Source organism: Arvicanthis niloticus, chromosome 25 (assembly GCF_011762505.2).
Source record: "Arvicanthis niloticus isolate mArvNil1 chromosome 25, mArvNil1.pat.X, whole genome shotgun sequence".
Classification (NCBI taxonomy): domain Eukaryota; kingdom Metazoa; phylum Chordata; class Mammalia; order Rodentia; family Muridae; genus Arvicanthis; species Arvicanthis niloticus.
Genome location: NC_133433.1, coordinates 40,345,000 through 40,371,619, shown reverse-complemented (window position 1 = coordinate 40,371,619; position 26,620 = coordinate 40,345,000). Strand labels below are relative to the sequence as shown.

Below are 26,620 nucleotides of genomic sequence, written 5' to 3'. Positions count from 1 at the left end.
GCTCCCAGAGTGGGACGAAGGGGGCACCCCGATCGGGCATGGGTGCTGAGCGAGCGGACTTTGGAGCTTCCCATGCCCCCCTCTGCACCCGAGAGCACTAGCGGAGTTACCAGCTGAAGGGGGGTGGGGTGGGGGGGAAAGGGGTTTCACTGCCTCTGGGACCGCGCCTCGCTTCCAGCCTCAGCCCGCTGGCCCGGGAGGGCTCTGCGGCACCGCTATAAGCACGCTTGGGGAGCCGGCTCGCCAGCATAACTAGGTTTCTTTGGAGAGGCTGCAATTTGACTGCTCTTTCCCAGGTGGCTGCACCGCCGATGGGACGCTGCACTCGAGGTGAAAGGGCACCAGGATCCAGGCTCCACAGGCGCGCCTCTTCCAGCCCGGAGTCCCACCACCTTGCGGGAGCTGGGCCTCCCTTGCTTCGCGATTTTGCGAAGCCGCTGCTGGCTCTGAGCTGCCGGGGTGGACACGGAGCTGCCGGGGTGGACCCGGGGCAGAGCCTCAGGATACGCTGTAGCTGCAACCGCTGGGTTTGCCCTGAGGAATCCCAACCCCGACTCCCGACTCTGAAATAGTCTAGAGGCCCTTCACCCGGCTCTGGGCCCCGCCCCCTGCTTTGCATCCAACCAATGGACTCATGGTCTGTCTGGCTCCAGTAGGAGAGCTACCCCACTTCCCAATGACACAATATCTTTAATAGCATTAGCGGTCTGCTTGTGTGCCTAAACTAGTGTGGCCAGAGCCCTTCTAAATGTCGAGGGCTCAGTGGCTGGGAATGAACGAACACCTCCATGGGAAAGCACTGGTCTCTTGCCCCTGCAAGGGCTGCGAGTAGAGGGGGAGAACTGGAGACACCAAGAACCCAAGGAAGCCAGAGGATAGGTCTGGGGAGAAAGGCTGGAAGGAAACCAAACTGCTGCCAGGCTGGCCACCGTCCCCTACGAACATTGGGCCTGTCTAGCCTGGGGCACATGGTCCCAAGCAGTACCTTTACACACACACACACACACACACACACACACACACACACACACCACGCTTTTGCACAAGTGAGAATGGCTACTGCACACCGGTAGAGAAATTGCAGCAGAGATACAAGGTGTAGGAAAGCGCCCTCTGGCCTCCACGGGGTGCGCCGCCCTTCCTGCCCCCTCCAGGCACAGGGGCTCCAAGAGACTCCTGCAGCTGCGCAAGCCCCGCCTCCGTGTTCCCTAGTGAGACTGCAGGCTTCAAGGGGCAGGCAGCTCAAGTGGGGCACTGCTTTTGCTAGCAGTAGAGCAGGGTAGCAATGCTTTAGGTCACAACCCGGTCCTCTGGGAGCCAAGGTCAGAGAAAAGACTGGAGGTATATGTGCCAGCCAGGGGAACATCTAAAACAGCCCTTGATCCTCTTGTAAAGCACTGCAATAAAGATGGTCTCCCCTGGGCTTACGCAACCTGGGGCCACCACGGTTCGATAAAAACTAGAAGACTGGGGGGAGGGGAAAGGGTGATAGAGACCGAGTCTCTCCTTTGTGCAATGAATCAGTGTGGGAGCTAAGTTTTGCCAGGCTCCCAGCATCTAATAAGGAGCTCAGGCTCTGAAAGGCACTCCATAGGGACAGCTAGATGGATGATGCCCTTCCAAGAGGTAGAGATGTCTACCCTGGAACCCTCAACCTGGGCTCCAAGGGGGAGCCCTTGAGGAAACACAGGAGCTCTACTGCCTGCCCTCTGGGCAGCAGAAAATCCAATTAGGAAGTTACTGGAGGCACAGATAGACTCAGATGGCTGTGGCTGTGCCGAGAGGGGGACAGTGACTCTAACTAGGGGGACTTCACCTTTACTTGCCCCACCCACCCTAGAGGTGATAACTCTGAGATCTGTTTTGACTATTCTGGGTCCCTTCTGAAGGGTGAAGTCAGTAGCAAAGCTCTGTGTGAACAACCACCACTAACATCTCTCTTTTGGGGACCAATGGTCCTGGGATATTGTCTGCAGAAAAAAAGAGCAAATGCCTAGTTGGGTCCTGTGGGAATACCAAGCAGTCTGACCAGGAAAGCTAACACCTCCTGTCCTCTTCAGCCTCACTGCCTGCTCCAGGATGCAGGGTTACAACTTCTCTCTCAGAGCATTACTTCTGGTGAGGGCACCCACCAGCTGAACTAGAGTCAGGACAGCTGCTCTGCCCTGCCAGCTCATGCCTGGTTATTCCCCCTGTCAGTGTGGAGTCCAGGATACCCAGGTTTGTTATGTGTGAAGTGAACCAACAGGGGTGAGACCAGTCAGAGCAGACAGGGTCTGAACACAGCATGGTACCGTTATATCTCAGGTGGAATGAGATGCCCCCAAGGGTCCCCATGCTAGCCGCTACCTTGTTAATCTTTTCCCATGTCTTCGCCCTAGTTCATACCTGCACTGGTCACACCAGTATCCCCTGGCCCCTGGACTACTCCATCATTGTGTCTGATTAGAAATGAATATATACCTCTAGGGCTTGGGACCAGACAGCCAGATGCTAACAGGCAGGCAAGAGAAGAAGGCTGTCCAGTGTCACGGCCCTGCTCCCCCTGGTCATGCTTGTCAATGCTACAGTGAATGAAGTCTCACTGTGACACCTGGGCTGAGCCACTATCAGACTAATAAGGGAAAATGCAATGCATCAGCCCTTACATTCACCAGGCTGACCCTACCACATAGGTGTGGTGGCCGTTCTGTTTTATGGAATAGGAAACAGTAGGCTTGGGTAGCTTTCCAAGCCCAGTGTCCTCCTCTCTTGGATTTTAAACACTTGCTGCCCTTGGGAGTCTTCCAGTCCAACAGAAAAGGCACAAGACGGAGCCTGAGGTAGCATGTCCCAACTTGGGGTTAGGGATGGGGTTATGAGGTAAAAGGATGCTGAATTAGGGGAACAGGGAGGAAGATGGCTAGGGTGGTACTCTGGACAGGACAGGTAGTCAGCAAAAGGCGGTAATAAAGGATGGAGAGAGGGAAGTACAGAAGAATGCAGTGAGGAAGAGTGGGACTTTACCCTGTCTTAGGACAAAAGCAGATGGAGCCTGATCGCACCCATCCCCTTGAAAGAACCATCCACTAGCAACAGATAGGTCACTATGGGCAGGCTCCTGAGCATAGATACCAGGATGGATGGGACCAGGGGTCCCAGGAGCTCACCAGCTAGCTAGCTCTGGAAACCAGCCTTCTCTCTTGGCTCTCCTTGTACCCACGGAAGTCCAACAGAGTGATGCAGAGCCCACACAGCAGGCTGAGCGGGGAGCTACCCTGTGGCCCTGCCTTGGATGAGGGCTTTTGACGTGGGTAGGGGAAGGTCCTGAATGTGGCCCACTCGGGAAGCAGTTGAGGGGACAGGCCTGGGTGAGAACAGGTGTTACTTTGCAAGCTACTTTAAGTACTTTATGAAAGTTGGAGCCTGTGGCCACCTTGGGGCTTAGCTACCTATGGCCTGGGAAGCTGTGCCTGGCAGCAGGGGGAACAGAGAGACAGTGAAAGGCTAGCACTGTCTGCCACAGTTCCTTCCATCTGGGATTCGAGAAGCTACCCTCCCAGTCCCCTCAATCCTCCGCACCCTAGCAGGTCCAGAGGAGCCTGAAAGCACAGGCTGCCTTGAGGGGCTCTCTGCATGCAGAGCAGCTTTGCCTCTCCCCCTGCTTTTAGTTTTTTAAGGAAAAAAGAAAAGAGTACAGCAAGTACAGAATTCTCAAAGAAGGGCAAGAAAAGTGTGAGAAGCCGGCATCCCAGATCTGACTAGCAGCCAGGGAACACGGGCTTCCCGGAAATGCCAAGCACTCTGTGCCTCTACAGAAAGTCCCAGGCTCCAGGTGAGACAGGGCTCAGTCCCCCATGTTTTCCTCACCAGGAGTGGCTCAAGCTGGCCACTCCTGTATGTGACAGTGTGTTGCAGAATCCCACAGCCCTGAGCTGAGCCATGAAACTGTGAGAATAAATTGTAAAAATGAAATTTTAGGTCTCAACATGAAAGATTCTTAGGTTCAGAGTTACAATTTAAATTCAAGTGTTAGCTGCCCCTGGGGTGCATTCCAAGGACTTGAATAAACATTTCAAAAGCACAAAAGACCCAAGATAGAGACAATAAAACACCTGGGTAAACAGAAGTCACTTAAAAGGAATTCTCCCAGGAGCGAGATACAGATATACTGGAATGGAGACTGGATGAAAACCAGGCTTGGGAACGGATGTTTGAAATCTCTTTTATTGTCTAAGAAGCAATTAACTGTCTTTGTGAACTTTATATATAACCATCCTTTTTGGTCACTTGTGGTGCCTCTTTCTCTATTGAGAGTGGAGGGCCCCGGTGCACCGGCTACTGTTATTCCACCTATTCATCTAATAAACCTCATGCGATTGCAGCGATTTTCTTCCGTGGGTATTTCTGAAAGAGCACTTTCCATGGGTTTGGATCCTTAGAATCCAACAAAACTAGACTAAAGGGGAGACCAAGGTGCTGCTTGTGGGGACCAGGAATAAGCAGGCTGGGCAACCACTGTAGAGGGCAGGTTCTTGACCCAGGTCCTAAATGCCACATTTGGAGTCTTTGGCTGTAGGAATGCTGTCAAGCAAACTCCTTCAGAGTGAGTGAGTGGTGGCTAGCAGAGGCCCACCTTCCAGAAGTCTATTTGGAGACTCCCTACACAGGGGCCACTCCCCTATTTGCTAAGGAAACAAAAACACAGCTGGAGTTTGTATTCACAATGGAAGCCAACACTGACTGAAGAGCTGGAGAGTGGGGAGCTAAGTGAACCTGGGCACCGGCTACTCCAGTTATCCCAGCCCTTGGGAAGCTAGGTCAGGACAATGAGTTTTAGGCCCTGCTAGGCTACACAGTGAGGGGTGATGGGAGCAAGGAGGGAGGAAGGGAGAGAGAGAGAGAGGGAGAGAGGGAAGGTGGGAAGGAGGAATGGAGGGAAGAAGGGAAGAAGGGAGGGAAGGAGGGAGGGAGAAGGAAAGGGAGTTTAAAGATACATTAAAAAAAAAAAATCTGCTGCGTGTGTTTCCTAAAACTAATGAGGACAACAAATAAGGTTTGCCTCAGTGGGAGGGCTCATAGTTCTAAGAAGGGATGAATTAATTGTTTAGTTCATATCACAAATCAGGGCAGGCTGCATCTTCTAGAGAGTGGCTCTCTCCCTCGAAGTTCTATATTATACATACTGTCATGACTCACCTGCCTCCGCTCTGGTTCCTAGGCTTCTAAAAGACAATAGTGGTCACCTGGTCAATACACACACACGCACACGCACACGCACACACACGCACGCACGCGCTCACACACGCACACACACACAGCTGCCCCCACTGTCTGTCACACTGACTATCACATGGTAGCTGCCTAGAAGAAAAGGCTACCATGCTGAAGCTACACAGTTGAGCTCCAAGTTCATTCATCTAGAGGATGGGATTCAAGCCAAAATCTATGGAATTGTTCCTGGAAGGGAGGCCACCTGAGGACATCAGACTCTGATGAGGCAGTCCAGGAAACACCCAGCAACTGATGGTGGAAATGTCATGATGTTAACTGGTATGCTCATAACCATCACCCCGATACATGGCATGTCCTTGAATGGATGGGTAAACAGGCAGTAAGTTAACCTATGGGTCCACAGAACCATTCTCGAAGATGAGTCCAGAGACAGGAAGGTGGAAAAAGTAAAAGAGACAGGAGCAAGACAAGGCAAGACTGCCCCTGGCCTGCTGCCTGTGCTGCATGTATGGAGCCTGGCAGAGGGGCTCCAAGGGCAGGGCAGACAGGGGCACCTCTACCTGCAATTCAGTCCCAGCAACTCATGTGAATGGCATAGTGTTACATGCCAGGCTTCAAACTCAAGAGCAAAGCTACTTCTGGCTCTGCCAGAGCCTGGCTGCTGGGGAAGTGTCATCATTCAGAGACCCTTCAGTGGACATCAGCACCCAGGGAAGCATGTGGGCCAAGGCATGCTTGGTACCTCTACGCAACTCAGGCATCTTAGCCTCTAAGCAATGGGACCACAGCTATGGACCAGTTCACTCCTGACCTAGCCATGAGCACTGAAATATGGCTTATGACCTCGAAGTTACAGGGACTGTCACAAAGCCAACCTCACCCCCTGAAAACCAGCTCACTCACACCAGACATCTTTAGGGACTGAGTCATCTGGGACCGGATCTATGAATAAGAACGGAGATGGCAAAGCTGTTTCCACATACCTAGTCCATCCCAAGTACAGGGAACAGGTCTACTGAGTGAGCCATGTGCAGCCACCTGGGCTTTGGGCCTTTGCAGAGCTAGAGAAGCTGGAATGGGCACTCCGCTGTCCTGTGTCTGTGCTTCTCATTTCAGCTGGAAACTCAGACAGCAATGCATACTTTCCAAGCTGCAGGTAAACTCCGAGATCCGAGGTAACGAATATAATTGTAATACATACAGCACAGAGTCAGGGCCTCAGAAAAACACCCAGCACACAGGAGCATCATGATCAGCAATGATTATAGTAAATAGAGTGCCCATCCCTGTCTGGTTAGGCTGGGGTTAAACAGAAAAACCAGACACCCCACCACCAACATTCAGTGCCTTGTGACCTTGTTCCTAAGACTGAGAACATCAGTTTCTCCCCTGACAGCTGGTGACACCTGGGTGCTCACTTGGCCCTCACCTATTGTCAGAGTCCCAAGCACAGACATAAGACCCCTCCTGTCCATCCTCTCCATGTGGCTGTCATGGGCATCTTGGATTTCACATCCCCCACAGAGACTGACTCACCGAACTCTTTCCTTTCTTGATGAATAGCCTGAATGTTTAGCACACTGTCTAATCCAGAGTCCCCACCCTCATCCCAGACTCCACTGTGCTCCCTGCCAATCCTATCTCAGTGTCTCTCTCCACATCTTATGATGCTACAGACACTGTAGTCCATGCTGCTTCATTGTTCCCTGGGACCTGCACAACCCTCAGCAGAGCCCTCCAGGTCCAGCTCCAGGCACATCCTCTTACCAAAGCCTCTCTGCTTTAACCCCTGCAATGCTATCTCATTCTAATCGTGTGCTCATGTGTGCAGACAACACACATGTGAACATGTTTGCTCAATCCAAAGTCTTAAAACCACATTTAGGAGCCTGGCATGGCAGTACACACTTGTAATCCCAGCTCTCGGGAGATGGAGACAGAAGAATAGGGAGTTCAAAGCCAGCCTTGGCTACATAGGGAGTTTCAGGCAGCCTTGGCTGCAAGAGACCTTGTGTCCAAGTTTGTAAAAAGCCTTAAAGGTCCCAATGGACCCTGCCTCCCTTTCCAGCGCATTCCCAGCCACTCTGTCTTGCTCTCAGGCTCCAGTGAACACTCCAAGCTCTGTCCTCTTCTTTGAGCTTCTGCCCCTGCTGTTGCTTCTTCGTGGCCACCCTACAGCATCCACTGCCTGACTCCACTCATCTCATCAGTAAGTCTCTGGACTCCTTCACAAAGGTCTTTCTTCTGGCTTCCTGGGTTGCCTACCTGTGGCTGCTAAGCTCGCCTGACCATTATGTCCCCAGAGCACAATCTTCTCTTTCTCCCATAGTATTCATCACAGTTTGCAAGTATGTGTTTCCAAGTGACAATTTCCGGGCTGGGTCCCTCGCATTGCACTGACCGTCCAGAGCAGCAGACTGGCCTTCCTCACTGTAGCACATGCAGCACTCAGGACTGTGGCCGACCCACAGGCCAGCCTAGAATTAACTGGTGAAGCAAATGCACAAAAGTACAAAGGAGGGCATGCATGGGGGAGGGCTTGTGGGAGCCCCCTACTGCCCAGTCAGTCCCTCAACTACAAACCACATACACTAGACTGGCACATTCTGTATGGAGCTCACAATGTGGAAGGAGGCAGAAGAGCATCCTGGGAGGAAGAGCACTGGCTAAAGTTTCCGTGGAGCAAAGGTGGGGTCCACACCACATGCTGGCTGCCATGTGGTGGATGAGACTGAAATGAATAAGAATGGACCTGAGATTGGAGTCTAGGAAGCCATTGGGGGCAGCAAGAACTTACAAACCCACTTTCTTGTCACCAGCTCTAACCCGCACTTTCCTGGACTACACAGACCCAACCAATCACCCTCTTCCTCCCCTCCTGGCTGCTTTCTTGCCCATAACTTCATTTCCTTGGCACCCTGACTTGCTCATGCCCACAGTTCAGCAGGTCATGTGTCTTGGCGACCCCAGAGAGACTTCAGAGTTAAAGCTCAGTTTCCTGGTCTTTCCTACCCCTCCCAGTCTGACCTGCTGAAAGCAAGCATCCACTCAGTTTCCTGGTCTTGCCTACCCCTCTCAGTCTGACCTGCTGAGCGCAAGCATCCACTCTGTCCCCACAGGGACTCAGCCCCTTAAGACATTTTCCCAGGAGAGACCCCGGTGGCCAGGCCCTTCTTTCATCCTCAGGCCAATCAATCACCACCCTGTTGGATCTTCTATAAAGGCCTGGTGTGTGAGGCATTGTAGTGGACAGGCAGATGGACCTGCAGCTCCACACAAGGCCGTACTGGGCCACTCAGTCCCAGGAAGCAGAGGAAAAAGGAAGAACGTATTTGGTATTAGTACTTATCGAGGAGGGCAGGTGGCTTAGGAAGGATGAGATATGGCACAGGGCTCGACTCAGGCAAGTGTGGTGAAGCCGAGGTTTATTGCCATGCACTAGCAGAAATTTACTGACCCACCATATCTCATATTCCCAAACCACTCCATGGAGGACAGAGACTCGCCGGCTGGGGTGGTGCTCTCTGAGCCAGCATCCAGCCTGCCAGCAAGCTGGCCTTACAGCTGGGACCTTCTGCTGACTTCAGGGGCTACTGTCTCCTGTCCCTCATCCCTGGTTCCCTCTACTGTGCCTGGAGGCTATAGGGATGGTGCTGGAGTCGCCTGGAGGAGACAGAACAGAAGAAGCACTTAGCAATGCTCTACAGTTAAGAAGATGGAAATGTACCAGATGTCTGCTCTGCTCAGAAACCATCAGAGGTAGTCATGTGTGTTTCATCTCCACTAGAGGGCATGGGCCTCCCTGTTACATGTCTGAAAACTGTCCTTTGGTTCTTTCTCTCCTCCCTCTTCAGGCTGGCTCAAGTCAGTGAAGGTGCCTCCAGCTGGAAGTTCATCCTGAAAGCACTCAGTCCTCCCAAGACCTCCACACAGCTTTCCTCAGGTTAAGTAGCGCTTGAAACCTCCAGCAGTTCTAGAAAGTCTTTCCAAAGTTTTAGATTGAGTCAACAGAAATTTATCCCAGTTGTGTCCCAATCAAATTGGACATATGCCCAACCATGACCCAGTAAGCTATGCTTCCTCCACACGTGCCCAGAATGCATGTTCTGTACCCACACACCACTCAGAAGGCACAGGCACACACGCACTCTCTGCCTCCAGCTCCCTCCCTGTTACTGCCTCCACCAGCCAGGCCAGGCTTCTGCCTGGACTTCTCCTCACCCTGCCATGTGCTGAGCATCATTGTCCCAGGGCAGAGTCATCATCCACGTGTGTGACACCCATAGTACTGTCCACTGCCTGCCTGGTGTGCTTTACCTCAATGGATGCCTCCCTACCATCTTGGCCTCCTCTGCAGGCCATGCATCTACAGCCAGCTCCAGATTCAGCCATCTCCAGAAACTATAAAAGAGCTCAAATGTCCATCCTAGACTCTGTGAGCCTCTGTGTGTCCAGGTGGCTGTGCATTACTCATTCCTCAAGCTCTGGTCTCAAGAGGTCTTCTAATATCCCAGCCAGACCAGACTCCAGTGCACACCTGCTCTGCCCCTTCCCTATGGTTGCCACAGGAAATGCCAGCCACATCCATTGTTGGTTGGATCTAGCAGGGACAGGCACTGCGCAGCCACCTCCCTCCTCCTCCTCTTCCTCCTCTTCCTCCTCCTCCTCTTCCTCCTCTTCCTCCTCCTCCTCCTCTTCCTTCTCCTTCTCCTCCTCTTTCTTCTCCTCTTCTTCTTTCTCTTCCTCCAACTCCTCTTCATCCTCCTCCCCAGGCCTGCATAGGAGGAAACCCTTGACAAAGGCACCCACACCGCACTCACCTCCTGAAGAGATGAGCTTGAAACAAGTACACTGAGTCTGAGGGCCAGACAGAAGAAGCAAGGCCTTAGCTGCTGTCCAGACTACCCAGGCAGGAGGCTGCAGTTCTCTGAGCACAGGGCATACGGTGAATGGTGAATGAATGAATAAATAAATAAATGAGTGAGTGACTGAGTGAGCTAGTGAGTGAGTGAGTGACTGAGTGACTGAGTGAGTGACTGAGTGAGCTAGTGAGTGAGTGAGCAAGTGAGTTAGTGAGTGAGTGAGCAAGTGAGTGAGTGAGTGAGTGACTGAGTGACTGAGTGACTGAGTGAGTGACTGAGTGAGCTAGTGAGTGAGTGAGCAAGTGAGTGAGTGAGTGAGTGAGTGACTGAGTGAGCTAGTGAGTGAGTGAGCAAGTGAGTGAGTGAGTGAGTGAGTGACTGAGTGACTGAGTGAGTGACTGAGTGAGCTAGTGAGTGAATGAGTGAGTGAGTGAGTGAGTGAGTGAGTGAGCGAGCGCACTTATATTTTCTTGTCCATGTAATGAAGCTGAGTGTGATCATGAAGGACAGATGATCTGGGAATTTTCCTATGTACTAGAAGACACTGCCCTTCAGAACAGCCACTCATACTCACACTCACACTCCAGCTGACTAGCACGTCATAGGAATGTGAAAGAAACAAAAGAAACCCTGAATAAGTTAATCGGCCACTAGAGTTCCTCAGCACCCACAGAGTGCCCATCCTGGGTTGGCCACCTTGGTGTCATCAGAGAACATCCCTGCTCAGTCTGTGTCTCAGGAAAGAGTGGACATCTCCTGTCCACTGTGAGTATTGAGAGGTCCTGTTCACAAGGGAAGAAGGCTACACGACAGTGACTTGTGTGGGGAGGCTTACACAGTGTCCTATCAGGAGGAACATGGGGGGAGGGGAGTTCCAGCACAGGGATGGCATAGGCAAAAGCAACATTTCTTAGGACTTGTTCTCTTTAAGGGACTTTCATACTTCTGATTGTATCTGATCCTCACACCAGACCCCTGCGAGATAAGTGGGGAACACATCCCAAGTTCTGAATGAAAAATGAGTTTGTAGAGCGGGTGGAACTACGTCTCCTGACTTCTAAATCAGACCTAGCAGTGTTATCTGAGGCTATGCTTCTGTGTGCAAGGCTGGCCTGCATGGAGCTGTACTTCATACCATCCTGCACACACAGAGATGAACAAAGGAAAGGAAACAATCTGGGGTGAAAGGAAGCAATCCTCCTCCGTCAGGATCACCAAGCTACGACAATCATGCAATTTCCACATCCACTGCAACCTCAGGGGACACACACAGCCCATCTATCCTGGGAAACATAACAGACACTGCTTGCCCCGAACACCACCTTCATCACCTCTGTCTAGGGCTCCCTTTTCCTTTCACACTTCACAGACTATGAACACAGACACTTTGCCAAATGAAAGCAACGACAGGCCCTGTCTTCCAAAACCATGGTCCAGCAGAGTAGAAATAATAAAACTGCAATAGATACTAAGTGCTTACCAACCAGCCCATGGGGAAAGCCCTGATCCACAATGCTTACTGATGGCCACCATGGCCAATTGCAAACAACCCATTAACACCAGCTGGCAAATTCCCTGATTACTTACTCTTATGAAGCTCTCAATTGGCCATCTAAGCAGACTTCAGCAAAACACTGTAACAAACACAGCCCCATCCAGGGCCCTCCACCCCCACCCCAATCCCAGTAAAAGTCTCAGTGGTTAGAGTTTGGGGCTTAGTGATGGAGGCTGAACAAGGCACAGGGAAAACAGGACAGGGAGCTTTCTCAGTCTGCTGGGGCGTCCTCACAGAGACCATGAACCCCAGAAAGACAACTGCAGTCATCCTGTCCCATGAGGCAGGCCAAGTCTGTGCTCTGGGCAAAACCCTACAGCTTCCCACGGCCCCCAGAGTAAAAGATGAAGCTCTTACAAAAATCCATCCATCTCTTCCTCCCTCCCTTCCTACCCTCCTCACTCTGGCCAGCCACCCATTCTGTTCTCTTACTTCAGAGCCTGAATTCAGCCTAGGTGTTCAGTCTATCTGAGTATTCTTTCCTCAGATCTCCACACTGCTAATTTGCCTGCCCCTTAACCTTCATTCAGATGTCTCCTTCTCTAGGATGTCCCCAGCACACTCTCTTCTTCCCCACCTTCTGCTTCCTCCAATCCACTTATTTCTCAAACAGAATGGAACATGTATTTTTACTAGAGAAACTGTTTATGATGTCAACCGACTAGAACCACCTTCAGAAGGGCAAAGGTGTATCTGTCCTGTTTCCTGACACATTTCCACAGCCAAGAACAGACCTCTACATGTATGTGGGGGGGCAGCGGCAGGGGGGTCTTCACATTTTTCTGCATCAGTGAATGAAGGCAGACAGGCCTGGAGGTGGTTTCCCTTAGCTACCATCTTGATTTTCTTAGAGGGGATAGCTAGGCTGAAGGTTATTCCCTGCTCAGCAGAGACCCCAGATGCCCTGGCTCTTCCACTGGGATGTAGGACAGGTGTCCCCTGTCCTAACTCTGCACTTCACTTGCTTTCTTCATTTAGGCTGTAATGGGGCCCTATATGGCTAACCTGGACCAGCAGAATGTCCCAGGCCAAACAGGATGAAAAGCCTGAAGGCCTCCACTGAGCTGCAGTGGGAGATCTGAGGTGAGGATTGATGTGTTCCTCAAAAGGTCCAGAGAAGACAAGCCCTCTGTACCCCCTGACACCAGTTACATGCCTTCAGCCACTTTGATCCCCCATCCCCTACTCTGAATCAAGAAGAACCCCCCAACCCCAATGCTCTCTATCTCAGTGGTTAGGGCCAAGCAGCTACTCCATCATGCCTCTGGCAGGCTCCTCACATGCAAAGCAGACAGCTCATATGGCTATTTTAAGTTCTGCAGGCCCAGCTGTAGCACATAGCCACAGCAGAAGATTGAGAAGCTAGGCTCACTGAGGGGGCTGACCTGGAAGTCAGAAAGAGACTGGTCATGCCCTTACACAGCCCTTGGTACAGAGACCAGAAACTCCCAGGCCACACCTTCCAACCTACAGGTCATGGGAACATGGTGAGTCAGGGGCTGCTTCAGGCACACCCATATTCCATTTCTGAATGTGACCCCAGTCTCCACAGCAAAAGGTCTCCTAGCCCCGCCCTACAATTCTCAGACGTTCCAAGGAAGCAAAAGCTAGTACAACAGTCAGATAAAAACCCAGCCCCAAGAGATAAATTCTATGATATCTGAAATGGCTCCCACCCCTTCCTAACATGGAGTCCCCCCCAGCACTGTGCCAGGTACAGGCCACACTCAACATTCTAAAGCCAAAGGTGAAGTCTAGAAATAAGCTTTGTCATTATCATTTTTACTGATGTCCTCCAACCTCACCGGACACCAAAAACTAAGAATAAAGACCGCAGAACCAAGGGACCAATGGAATTTAGCAACAAAAGTCTGCCACTCATGGAACTACACACAGGCACCATCCTTCTGTAGTACATGGTGGCCATATTCCAACCCATATACCACCAAAAGATACCCACATGACTGGAAGCTGGTTCAAGAAGGAATGGAGAAAGCAGGTACTCTGGTCACAAGCTGTCCCCAATCCAACCTCATGCTTCAGAACATCAGCAAAATCGCTCCGGGCAGGACAGGTCACACAGGCCTGGGGCCACCAGCAGCATCTTACAACTCTAATTGTCCAGTTTAAGCAGCATCAGCACCAGCAAAAGGGGAAGAGATACCAGCAGGTGCTCTAATTAGGGAGCTCTGGGACCTGGCTCCCTGTCACCATCTACGTCGAGCTAGAAACAGCCACCCACACCTTAAAGGAATAGTCTCACTTTCTGGACTGAAGGAACAGTCCTTGTATTTTCCCTTCCCATCTGTGGCTCCAACCTATCTGGACAGGCTCTTCTAAACATATCTGCTAACACTTTATAAGCAATGACAGCAGCTCTGTGTATAGGAAGATGTAAGCTGGTCAGAGGGAGCTTCCTGGCATGACCCTCACAGAGTATCAGGAAGTAACTGCAGCAGACACCATCACTCCCAGGCACAAAGACCTGCACCTAAGGCTGATCACCTACTTGTCAGACCCACCTCCTCAGAGTCCTGGTCCAACACTCTCCATAATGCAGAGTGCTTTCCAAGCCTTTTCTCTTAAGTGTGGCTCCCAAGCCTCCGCATTTAGAACCTGAGAGTCATAGGCAATGTCCTGGCCCATACTGCTCTGGCTAAAGCAGGAGTATCTGGAGACTGGACCCTGACACAGCATCTCTGTTAATAAACTTTGCAGTTAAAATGTGCAACCATTTAAGGGTTGCTGCTTAGAAGGCTGTGGACCTGCTCTAACTGGCTCTTCCTCTCCCCACACATGCAGGAGCTGTGTCCCACCACCTCCAGAGAACTTTCTCCAGCTACAGATGCAATGGCAGAAGTTCCTAACTGTCACCCTCCCTTGATCCCGCTTCTGAAGGGGTTTGCATATAGGTCAAAGCAATCTCAAGACACTTCTGTCAGCCTCTAAAGTTACACCTCATTATGAAATGGGGATGAAAAGCCACCCAAGGACTCGGGGGCCTGAAAAATTGATCCTCAGCTGGTGGCAGTGTTTCTGGAGACCAGAGAGCTTTGGGAGATGGAGCCTAGCTGGGAGACATGGGGGCCATGTCTGATTCCAGCTCCACCTCTCCAGGTCCTGACTAGGATATTATGTACCTAGTTACTCTACACCCCTGCTACGCTGGTCTTAAACTCTCCTACCACCATATGTCCACTGCCATGATGGCCTTCTTTATGCCGTTTCTTTCTTTCAGGTGCTGTATCACCATGATAAGAAAAATAATTTAAAAATAAAAATAAATTTTAAAAACCCAATAATAATAACTTTTCCCATCTTCAAAAGGGACATGTCTGTCAAAGTGACTTTGCTCAACCCCATCCCCTGGGCAATGTGCCATCCCCCAAAGCTCACCCTCACCTCGACCCATCCTGCTTACCAAAGCACCATCTCAGATCCCTGACCTCTCCTCTTACTTTTACATATACTCTAACCCCTGGCAAAAGAGAGCTAAAGAGATGAACACAGTACCCAACATAAGTCAGGCAGCTTTCAACCTGATCTCAGCCATGCTGCTGATTCTCCTCCTTCTGCCTCTAACTCAGTTCCATCCTGTACAATCTGTCCACAGAGGTAACTGCATATTTTCACTAAGTATGCTACCAACCTGTCCCAATTCTCAGCTTCAATCAGCTCACTGTCCCTTGACATGGAAGTTCCTCAGGCTAATGGCCTAATTAAAGATCTTTCTTGTGGCCACAACACACAGCTCCTCCTGCACTACCTCAAGGTAACTGATTGCTTAGACAGCCCAGGAGGGCACAATGACCGCCCCTGACTGTCAGCTGCAGGGAACAGGTCACTGCAAGTCTCCCTTAGCATCTACCCCACTTCATCATGTGCCACTACTCAGCAAGCAAGGATGAATGGATGAATGGATGGTTGGATGAGTGAGTGGATGGATAGATGGGTGGATGGATAGATGGATAGATGGATGGATGGATGGATGGATGGATGGATGGATGGATGGATGGTTGGGTGGGTGGATGGATAGATGGGTGGATGGATGGGTGGATGGGTGGGTGGATGGGTAGATGGATGGGTGGGTGGATGGATGAATGGATGGATGGATGGATGGATGGATGGGTGGGTGAATGGGTAGATGGATGGGTGGGTGGATGGATGAATGGATGGATGAGTGGATGGATGGATGGATGGATGGATGGATGGATGGATAGATGGGTGGGTGAGTGGGTGGATGGATGGATTGATGGATGGATGGATGGGTGGATGGATGGATGGATGGATGGATAGATGGGTGGGTGGATGGATGGATGGATGGATGGATGGATAGATGGGTGGGTGAATGGAACCCAACCAACTGTTCTAAAGCAAATGCTAAGGAGCAAGAAATCATGGGAAGAAAGGCAGAAGTGCGTAAGCTACTCCTTCTTCACTTAATACCAACAAGGTTGACACTCAAGCATGCCATGGTCCAAGAACCCCGGAGGTACACTAACTGCATTCTTGACTCCCAACACCCAAAGTTTCTGTCTTCTGTCAGTTACTAGAATTAACAAATGAGCAGTTTCTGCATCCCATCAGCAGATCATCTCCTGAGCAGCAGCTGCCTGAGCTGTTAGAATTAATTGAGTAATTATCTTCCCACAGCTGCACCCCTTTCTTTGGGCAGGAGGGGCTGGCAGATCAGAGACCAGGGCTCTAGAGCCCACAGCTTCTCCACTGGCTCCAAGTTGCCAGAAACCCAGTCGACTCCTAAACACTTACAGTGTCTCCTCACAGACTTCAAAGCCTTTTGTGGCCCCCTAAGACACACAGGCTTCCAACACACAAACACACATGCTTGCACACCTAGGTTTCTGTACAGTGACAAGAACTACTCAGTCAACTTAGATTCTGGCTGAGGCTTGTTTTAAGCTCAGCCATGGATAGACATCATGGAAAACCTGGCAGATTCAGTCAAGGGAGTGGGTGGACAGAATGTTGGGGGAAAGTCAGATCATAAAATGCATGGTTCTTCTGGAGAGGCAGTGGAGAGCAGAGGGAGGGTCACAGGAGGAGGGGCTGGAAGACTCACATGTGAATCTAGGTTCTGCCTGTGAATGAGTCACTTCACCTCTGTGGCCTTCAGTTTTCCTGCAGGCAAGGTTGGGCATCAACCCTGTCTCCCGGCTGAGCTATCCCAAGATGCAGTAGGTTCATGGTATACTTACTTATCCTGTCTTCCCTCTCAGGAAATCCTAGAGAACATTCACAGAAGTAGCAGTTACACTCTGCTCAAGCTCCGCTGGAATAGCCAGGTCACACCTCAGTTTCCACCATCATAACACTTTCTGACTGAGCCCCACCTGCCTGCCTCTGCCTCAGCTTTAGGAAGGGAGTGTGTGATGTACACATCCATCACACCAGCATTAAAGTCCCAGCTTTGTTCCTAAAACATTTCCCAGTTTCCTTATCTGAATTCCCAGTAAATTCCTCACAGTGTGTATTATTGGTGATTGTATGCCAATGGCACCTGAGTTCAGTGCATGGCACAAAATACAGTTAATAAATAGTGGAGAATGATTGTTTTCATCCTAATTATCACTGGTTAGCCTCATGGAATATCCAGGTACCAGGCTCTAACTGGAAAGATGTGAGTCTCAACACTGAGTTTACTTCTCTTCCCTTGCTGAAAAGAACATAAACAAGCTCTCTTGATTGGAAACCCAGAGAGAGCTCTTTTCCCTTAGTTCTCTGCTCACACTCCTGAGGACGCCCCCAAGCCTAGCATCCATCCCCACCCAGTCCTCTCCTGACCACCAATCCCTCCCTGGTCATGCTCCATAACCCACCTGAAGATGATCACATACCCTGCCTGCTCTCCCCCAGGTGCCCTACTCTCTCATTCCCCTTCTACTACACAAGCCTTTGAAATTGTCTTTCTGAGATAAATTTGGTCATAAGTTGTTCACCTTAGAAATCATTGCTTTTATTCCAAAATCAGGAGACCTTGAGTACATTCCCATAGTCTGGCAAGTTCTTCCAGTCAAACTCCTATGTGAGCTTCAAGACCCAACTCAAACCTCACCTCTTCCTTGCTTGCTTCCTCCCATTCTGAATTCCTTCTAGTTGGGCCAGCTAGTGTCTCTGTGATGGTACTTTTCACGCTGTAGTGCCTGTGTGCCTCATGCCCCCTTTCCAAACCTTCCTTGAAGGTTGGGCACTGTGGGTTCTATGAGCCTCTAGCTCACAAATCCGAATTTGCTGATTTATTCAGTGTGTTGATCTGCTAGACCCTAAAAACTCTCAATGAATGTTGCTGAACTAGTGAAATCACAAATCAGGGCTCTGGTTGTAATTTTATAAATGATAACCCTCAATCAATGCCTGGAAAGAGCCGTGTTTGACTTCAGACCCAGTTTCCTTCAGAGAGATGGTGTGAGGATACTGATGAGAGAGACCTCACTGGAAGACACAGGGCTGACAGGCGCTCACTCTGAAAGCACCAATGACTGTGAAGATGGGAAATCCAATTTCAAGAATTAAAGAATCTGAGCTACACTGACTAGGCCTGTGCTTTGACCCAAATGGATTCCTATGTTCATTGTCTCCATTTGCTCTAATCTGTTGGCAACTCCAGATCAGTGCTCTTCAAACCACAGGTTTGTGACCTGTTCAGGGGCTACCGAATTCGTTGAGTGGGTCAGCAGAGAATTCGTGGGAAAACAGAACAAATGTGTGGATCTGGGTCCTGATGCCTGTGTCCACTGGATCCTCACTTCTGGCAATGAAACAGAGCAGGGGAGTGGGGTGGACAGAGACCATAGTCACACATGGCTCAGTGGGTAAAGGCAATTGCCACACAAGCCTGGTGACCTAAATTTGATCCCCAAAACCTATTTAGGGTGAATAGTGAGAACTGTTCTCACAAAGTTGTCCTCTGACCTCCACTCTCCTGCTCTGGCATGTGCACACTTGCACATGCACAATAATTAATAATAATAATAATATAATTTTTAAATTAAATAATTACTTCATGAGATTTTTTCCATCATAGCTGTGTGTATGAGAGAGAGAGAGAGAGAGAGAGAGAGAGAGAGAGAGAGAGAGAGAGAGAGAGAGATCATAGGGTTTGGGAAGTAGCCCCTGCACCTTTGTAGAGACATGGCTCACCCACAAGAGTCTGAGTGAATGTGGGTTGATGGCCCACTGGAGTGTATACTTTCCAGACGTGAAATTCTGAGCTGGTTGCCTCCTGCAGGGCCACACCTGGCCAGGAAGGCTAACCCAGCTGCAGGAAATAGCTGGGGATTCACTCTTAAAGATGACAATGAGTTTAATGGCTGCTAAGAACTTAGGCATACCATGAGAAGAAAAGGAATCGTAGCTGTGGAAAGTGTCCCTGGGCCATCTGAGCCCATGGCAGCTGCAGATTCCTGTCAGAAGCCAGGACCCTTGCCTCTTACCCTCACCCCCTACTTCTCCCCACCTGCATACTGTCTCCTGCAGCTTCATCTCCCTAGCAACCACAAGGTTCTGTTTGATAGTTACAAATAGATTTTTAGATGTAAAGCAGTGTACCGTATCTTTTGAAGTAAGCAGTTAGACCGCCATTGTTTCAGGGCACAGGCCGAGAAGATTCTGTACTTTCCCATCACCTGGATCCAACTTTCCCATCACCTGGATCCCTCTTACCCCTCCCTTTGAAAAATGTATTATAAATAAGCACTTGGTGCCCAAATATATGACTCTTGACAAGCATTTGCTTCCTTGAGTCCATTCTCTCTCTCGCCCGTTCTTCCAGGTTGCAATCCTCCTCGTCCCTCACGAATAACCTAGGGCCCGCAGGTCGGGTCAGGTGGCGTCCAAATGTTGGGGCTCGAGGCACGGATTCCTCAGGACGGAGCTTCGGCAGAAGAAGGCGTGCGCACGTTATATTGAGTGAGACAGGATCATCACCTGTGACCTGTTGTCCTCGGGGTAAGTTTCATTCCGTCCCATTAAGAATGGGCCATTCATTGTCGAAGGAGGCATCCTTTATAAAGGACCTCAAACAAAGTCTCAGAGAGAGAGGAATTAGGGTTAAGAAAAAAGATCTTATTGATTTCTTTGTGTTTATTGATGAACAGTGTCCTTGGTTTATGCTTGACGGTCCTATCATACACCCTAAGAAGTGGCAAAAAGTGGGTCGTGAACTAAATGAAAAAATTAAATGTGAAGGTGATGGTGCAGTTATTCCAACAATTTTTTCATTCTGGGGTATTATTAGGGACATTATTGAGGATGCAGACAAAGATTCGGGTAAGCGCCAGCTCTTCTTGGTCGCAGAATACTGCTTATCACAATCGTGCCCTGGCTCTGCTGGTTCCTCCTGCCTGCCATCTCAGGCCTCTGTTCCTTTTACACTTATTGATATGCCTCATGAGTCTCAGCTTCCCTCCTCGTCTGATTCTCCTCATATTTACCCTGATTTGTCAGCTTTAGATTCCTCACCCATGGCCTTGCCTGTGCACCCTTGTCATAGTTCTGTGCCCGCGGCTCCTTTGCCCCCACAATATGTGCCTCTAGCCATTGGCGATCCTTACATCCCTCATTCTCAAACTTCCTACTGTAATCCTGTTCTTTGGAAGCCTCTGCTTCTATGCCCTCCCTATGCTGCTTCTCGATATTTGTCTCCATCCCCCTCCCTAGCCGCCACCTCGACCTGCTCCTGCATGCAGCGTTTTTGCTCTTCCAGCTGCAGCCATGATCGCAGATCTGGCGCGCAGCGTTTCTGCTCTCCCAACAGCCGCCGCAATGGCAGCTTCTCTGCCCTCCCAGCCACAACTTCGGCGAGTTCCGCCTCCACCCTCCCAGCCCAGCCTCTGCCCTCCCAGCCACTGCTTCAGTGGGCGGCGATTCTGCTCTTCCAGCGGTTCCAGCCTTGACACATTTTGCCCCCATCCTTTCAGCGTAGGCGGGCTCTGCCTCAGCGCTCTCCGCTGCTTCTGAATCACAGACTTTGGATCCTTGAGCTTCTGCCACGTTTGTGAAAGAAGCGTCTCCCTCAGCCACAACACCATTTCTGGTTTCTTTGGTCCCCTGCAACACTCCCTATCCCTGAGATTCTGACCTTTCCTACTATTTTGTCTGCTTCCCTTTCTGATATGAAGGCCTGACTTTCTTCCCAGGTCCATGAATTGACAGAGATCTTTCACCTACAGGAACAGATTTCACGGCTTTCCGCCCTGTATTCCTCCTCCTGGTCACCTGATCCTTAGCACCTCATCTTTCCTGTCACTCTCTCACAGGGGATGAGCTTCCTAGGCAGCAGCAGCAGCAGCAGCAGCAGCAGCAGCAGCAGCAGCAGCAGCAGCAGCAGCAGCAGCAGCAGCAGGCTGCTTTCCCCGACCCAGAGCCTTTGAACTTCGGTGATGAAGCCGCCGCTTTCACAATCTTGACTGGCCTTCTCTCAGGGCACCTTCTGCTCCCCTCCCCATGCTCGCCTTTCCAACCTTCCCTCTCTTTCTGATATGTGAGACTGCCTTTTTTCTCAGGTTCGTGAGCTGAGAGACATTCTCCATCTCCAGAAAACAAGTTTCACGTTTCTTGGTCCTTTGCTGTTTCTCTGCCTCTCCTCCAGATTCCTTCCACCTAGCCTTTCCTGTTACCCGATCACAGGTTCCTTAGAGACACCCACAGCTTCTGATTCTGAGTCTTGGCAGACTTTGCAGTACCCCCCCCCCCCCGTCCTGCCTTGCGCCTGCTTCCTCTTCTGAGCCCTGGGTCTGAGTGGCCAGGTGACCAGGCAGTACATCCTCAGAAGGCTTTACAATAAAACTTCCTCACCTTTACAATAAACTTCTTAAGACCATCCCTGCTGGGGGCCAGCCCAGCCCAGACATGGGAAGAGAGAGAGAGAGAGAGAGAGAGAGAGAGAGAGAGAGAGAGAGAGAGAGAGAGAGAGAGAACTATCCTAAAAACTTCTTCTGAGGATAAGAGACTGCAGGCTAGGGTGATTAACACCTGTAGTCTAACAACAGAAGATTATGCAAGGTGGCTTTGTTCTATCTCAACGGGAACTGCTGGGCTCTAACTGCTGGGTCACACACACACACACACACACACACACACAAAAAGACATTTAAAAAAAAAAGTTGCTATGGAGTTTATTAAGTGTAAAAAAATATTTTATAAAAGCTATCTGAGGGGAAACGTGGAAAGGTCCTGAGTGGAGAAGAAGAGATTCTAACAAAGTAAAATTCTAAGTGATGGGGTCTTAACTAATTAATTGATTCCTAACTTGCTAATTTCTAATTCACTAATTTAATTAACTCACTATTCTAACTGACCATTCTAACTAATTCTTATCTTTTTGCTCTCAGAACTTATCCATCTTTCAGAGTACATGGTCACATGTTACAAGGTTCATCACAAGTTCACACCAAATTTCAAGTCATAAATTGAAATAGAAGTTTACAACATAAAATGTTTACATGAATACTCATTAGAAGTAATTATTTAGCTAGACATTTATCACCTGTTTATCTTTATAGGTTTGCAGAAAGTTTGAAATTATAATTTAAGAAATTAGTAAAGTTTTATATAGATAAATCTAGATAATATTTTTTGTTCTGGTATTTATAATAAATTGTGGAATTTTTAGTAATTTAGGCTAATTGTTTTATGACCTCTTGAAATGTGCTTTAAGCAGGAGAAGGTTCAGTTCCTATTTCTCTCGAGATAATTAATTGATAATACTCGGGAGATTGATAGAATTTTTATTATAGTTTAATTATGTTTGAGAGATTTAATAACAGTTTTGTTATAAAAGAGCTTAATAATTATTGATATAATTTTAGAAATTTTTATAGGGTCATCACTAAGATTTAAGAAGTCATTTATTTACCTATATAATATTATTATAAGATAGTACATCTTTGTGGATCTACAGAGATCTGCTACAAAGGAGAGTGCTATAACTTGGTTATATTAATATAATAATAATAAATATATCAATAATAAAAATAATTAATAATTATTTATATAATTTTAAGAATTTTTATAGAGTTATTATTAAGATTTAAAAAGTTATTTATTTGCCTATATAGTATCACTATAAGACAGTACATTTTCGTAGATCTATAGAGATCTGCTATAAAGGGAAATGCTATTGCTTGGTGATATTAATAATAATAATAATGAGAAAAATATATTAATAACAAAATTTTTTTCCTAAAATCACGTCCATCATAGCCTTACTAATGGGACACACTTGTTACAGATTATATAGTAATCTGAGGCAAACATTTTAAGATGATCGTTTGCTCATTGTTAGCTTGTCCCATTATGGCTTTTGATATTTTAGTTCTGCTGACCTCATTATTTCCTTGGTAAATGCTTTTTTTTTTGAGGCTGTCCATAATACCAGTGTCTCCTTTAAACAGTTCTGTGCCCAGCTTAATATTAAACATGTCACTGGTATTCCATATAACCCCCAAGGACAGGGCATTGTAGAAAGGGCACATCAGACCTTAAAGAACATGCTCTTAAAATTACAACATTCAGGGGGCATTTTATACCCACAAAAGGGGAATCATAAAATTTTGTTAAATCATGCACTATTTGTTCTCAATTTTTTGACCCTTGATGAAAAAGGAAAGTCTGCAGCAGACAGATTCTGGCACCCTACTACAGCAGACTCCTATGCCAAAGTCATGTGGAAAGATCCGTTGACATATAAGTGGAATGGTCCTGACCCAGTCCTTATCTGGGGGAAGGGACACGCGTGCATATATGATTCAAAGGAACAAAACGCCAGATGGCTACCAGAAAGACTGGTAAAGTTGGCTAACTCTACCCCAGGGATACTCCCTGAGAATGGTTCTTAACTGTGCTTCCTTTCAGAAAAATGCATCCAGTCGCCTTATTTCTCCTATTCCTCCTGCTCATACTTCAGATTTATCCAACTGTGAGTATTAAATCCCAACACTCCCCGTATCAGATTTATAACTTTACTTGGGTCATAATAAATCAAGCGGGAGACATTGTTAATTCCAGCTCTTCATGTGGAACCCAGCCTTCATGGCCCTCTTTGGAGGTAGATCTTTGTGCTCTTGCCCTGGGAGCCAGTGCAGATTGGGGGACCCCCCTCTCATTATTGGCCCCAAAGTCAGCCTGTTGATGCACCTAACCCCAATTATGATGGCCACCTTATAAGGATGTAATTCCTTTGATAGGAGAGTCTCCTTGGCCAATGATCCATCTGGCCTTTATGTATGCCCTGGGCCTACTCACCGTGATCGCTCTCAAAATTATAAATGTGGCTATAGCTCTGATTATTATTATGCATCTTGGGGCTGTGAAACCACAGGAGATGCATATTGGAGACCCCATTCTTCCTGGGATTATATCACTTTAAGGAGAAAGTTTCTACATACATATTTACAGGATAAACTAGGAATTAAGACCGCCCAACCATTTAGATCCTGGTGTGCATTCAAATGTTGTGTCCCTCTTCTTATATCCTTTACAGATGTAGGAAAGAGTAAAGACTGGACAGGCCAAGGGTATGAGTGGGGTCTACGTCTAAGAGAATGCTCGACCTTTTCACTCACCTGCTCAGACCTGGGACTCATTTTTAGAATTAAGCTCCTTAAGAGTATCCCTAATAAAAATGTTGCTGCTGTGGGCCCTAATCCTGCCCTACAGCACCCTCGGCCACCGGCCAAGCCTGTCATCAGGCCTGGAACTATTGCTCCAGCCATTTTATCTCTCCCCACCTCCTCCCAGGTTACCTTATTTCAGCCCACTATACCTGCAGGTCCTCCCAATTCTGCTGACCTTATTATTTCTTTGGCAAATGCCTCCCTTGAAGCTATTCATAATACCAGTGAATATCAATATCGAGAATGTTGGATTTGTTTTTCACCTACTCCCCCTTTTTATGAGGGAATAGCTATTTTTACCCCTCCCTTCTTTTCTGATAATAGCAATTTTTTATTATGGGCCACTTCACCTGAGGGAGGTCTCACTCTTGGTTCCATTTCGGGCATAGGCCTTTGCCTTTTGGGGCCCTCTCTGCTCCCCCCCCCAAGATTTGGTCCCTATTTGCAATCAGATATTGATTTTAAATAATACCTTTTTATATACCATTGCATCCAATGGTACTTATTTTGCCTGTGCCACTGGATTGACATTATATATTTCCAATTTTGAATTTTTAAGGACCAGAGATTATTGTGTAGTTGTTACCATTCTCCTTCATTTTCTTATTCATGACTCAGAGTCTTTTCTTAATATTCTAGATCAAGGTCCTTCTCTTAGAATCAAACGAGAGCCTCTGACAGCCCTTACGTTGTCTGTCATATTAGGAATCAGCGCTGTTGGTGCAGGAACAGGCATTGCTTCTCTAGTCACCTCCAATAATCATTATGCCCATCTTCAGTCTCTCATTGATAAAGATTTAAATAATTTGAGAGAAGGAATACAAGACCTTAAGGACTCTGTGGCTTCTCTTTCTGAGGTGGTGTTACAGAACAGGAGAGGACTTGACCTTGTCTTCCTTAAGGAAGGGGGTCTCTGCGTAGCCCTCAGAGAAGAATATTGCTTTTACTCTGATAAGACAGGCCTTGTCCAAAATAGCCTGGACAAGGTCAAAAAGAGTTTAGAGGAAAGAAAAAGAGACAGAGAACAACAAGAATCATGGTATCAAAATTGGTTCTCTACTTCACCTTGGCTTACTACCCTATTGCCTACTTTATTATGACCTTTTGTTGGTATTTTATTGCTTTTGTCTTTTGGCCCTTGGGCCTTTAACCGGCTCACAAGTTTTGTTAAGAACCAGATTGAAGCTGCCATTAAGAAGCCGGTTGAAGTTCATTACCATCAACTGAAGACTGAGGGATATCGAGAAGTGACTCTGCCGGAGACAGGCGCAGCTGCCAGCCCCCCTGCCTCCCCCTATGGCCGACCCCTAGACTTCCACACCCTCAAGAAAAGTTCCTGGCATGCCTGGCTCTGCCCTCGTTTCTCTTGCTAGGGAGCCTGGCCTCTTGATCATCCCGACAAAAATTGGCTTTTTGTAAACTAAGGCCTGCCTTTGATGTGGTCCTCTAATATCGGGGAGTCTTTCATTATGACAATATTACACCCCAAATGACAAATGGCTGATAAGCTAGACATTCACACAGGGATTAGGATGGCTGTGAGTTAGCCCAATGATGGGATTATTGTAGGTCCACTTCCCAGGGGCCCACCCAATGCAGCCGGAAAGGAGTACGTGGTGCTGGGAGTGGGTGCAGCCTACATAGCCTAAGACAGGGTCCTCACCCTCCTTTCACCCATCTCGGGGTCTCTTGATGTTGCCCATTGTCGATAGCCTAAAGCCTTCGACCATCAACGTGACTCGTCTCACATTAATGTCTTGGGGTTATGAACTCGTCTAAGACCCCCCCCCCCAATTTGATCTTCAAATTCTAAACTCATGTAGTTGGAATTGATCACAGGATGCCCTCTCCATCTAAACAGAGAGGGGGAGATGTCAGAAGCCAGGACTCTTGCCTCTTACCCTCACCCCCTACTTCTCCCCACCTGCACAATGTCTCCTGCAGCTTCATCTCCCTAGCAACCACAAGGTTCTGTTTGATAGTTACAAATAGATTTTTAGATGTAAAGCAGTGTACCGTATCTTTTGAAGTAAGCAGTTAGACCGCCATTGTTTCAGGGCACAGGCCGAGAAGATTCTGTACTTTCCCATCACCTGGATCCAACTTTCCCATCACCTGGATCCCTCTTACCCCTCCCTTTGAAAAATGTATTATAAATAAGCACTTGGTGCCCAAATATATGACTCTTGACAAGCATTTGCTTCCTTGAGTCCACTCTCTCTCTCGCCCGTTCTTCCAGGTTGCAATCCTCCTCGTCCCTCACGAATAACCTAGGGCCCACAGGTTGGGTCAGATTCCAGTTAGGAATGTGCACTCTGGGTGCTTTACTGCAGGGCCCCAGCTCTCCAGTGCACAAT

At 48.6% G+C, this 26,620-nt stretch overlaps 1 protein-coding gene across 2 annotated transcripts; it reads left to right on the top strand.

The window, feature by feature from the left end:
- Positions 1-19,404: 19,404 nt before the first annotated feature.
- LOC143438662 (uncharacterized) lies at positions 19,405-26,459 on the top strand. Of its 2 annotated transcripts, XR_013107368.1 has the most exons (3): positions 19,405-19,596; positions 23,503-23,566; positions 25,436-26,459. XR_013107368.1 is itself a non-coding variant. In XM_076924443.1 (2 exons), the coding sequence occupies exon 1, from the start codon at positions 19,623-19,625 to the stop codon at positions 20,541-20,543; it is 921 nt and encodes a 306-aa protein (XP_076780558.1). In that variant the 5' UTR covers positions 19,603-19,622; the 3' UTR covers positions 20,544-23,566; positions 25,436-26,459. The 2 variants fall into 2 exon arrangements, 1 of the variants encoding a protein (XP_076780558.1); XM_076924443.1 differs by lacking the exon at positions 19,405-19,596 and having other exon boundaries at positions 19,603-23,566.
- The last annotated feature ends 161 nt before the right edge of the window (positions 26,460-26,620 follow it).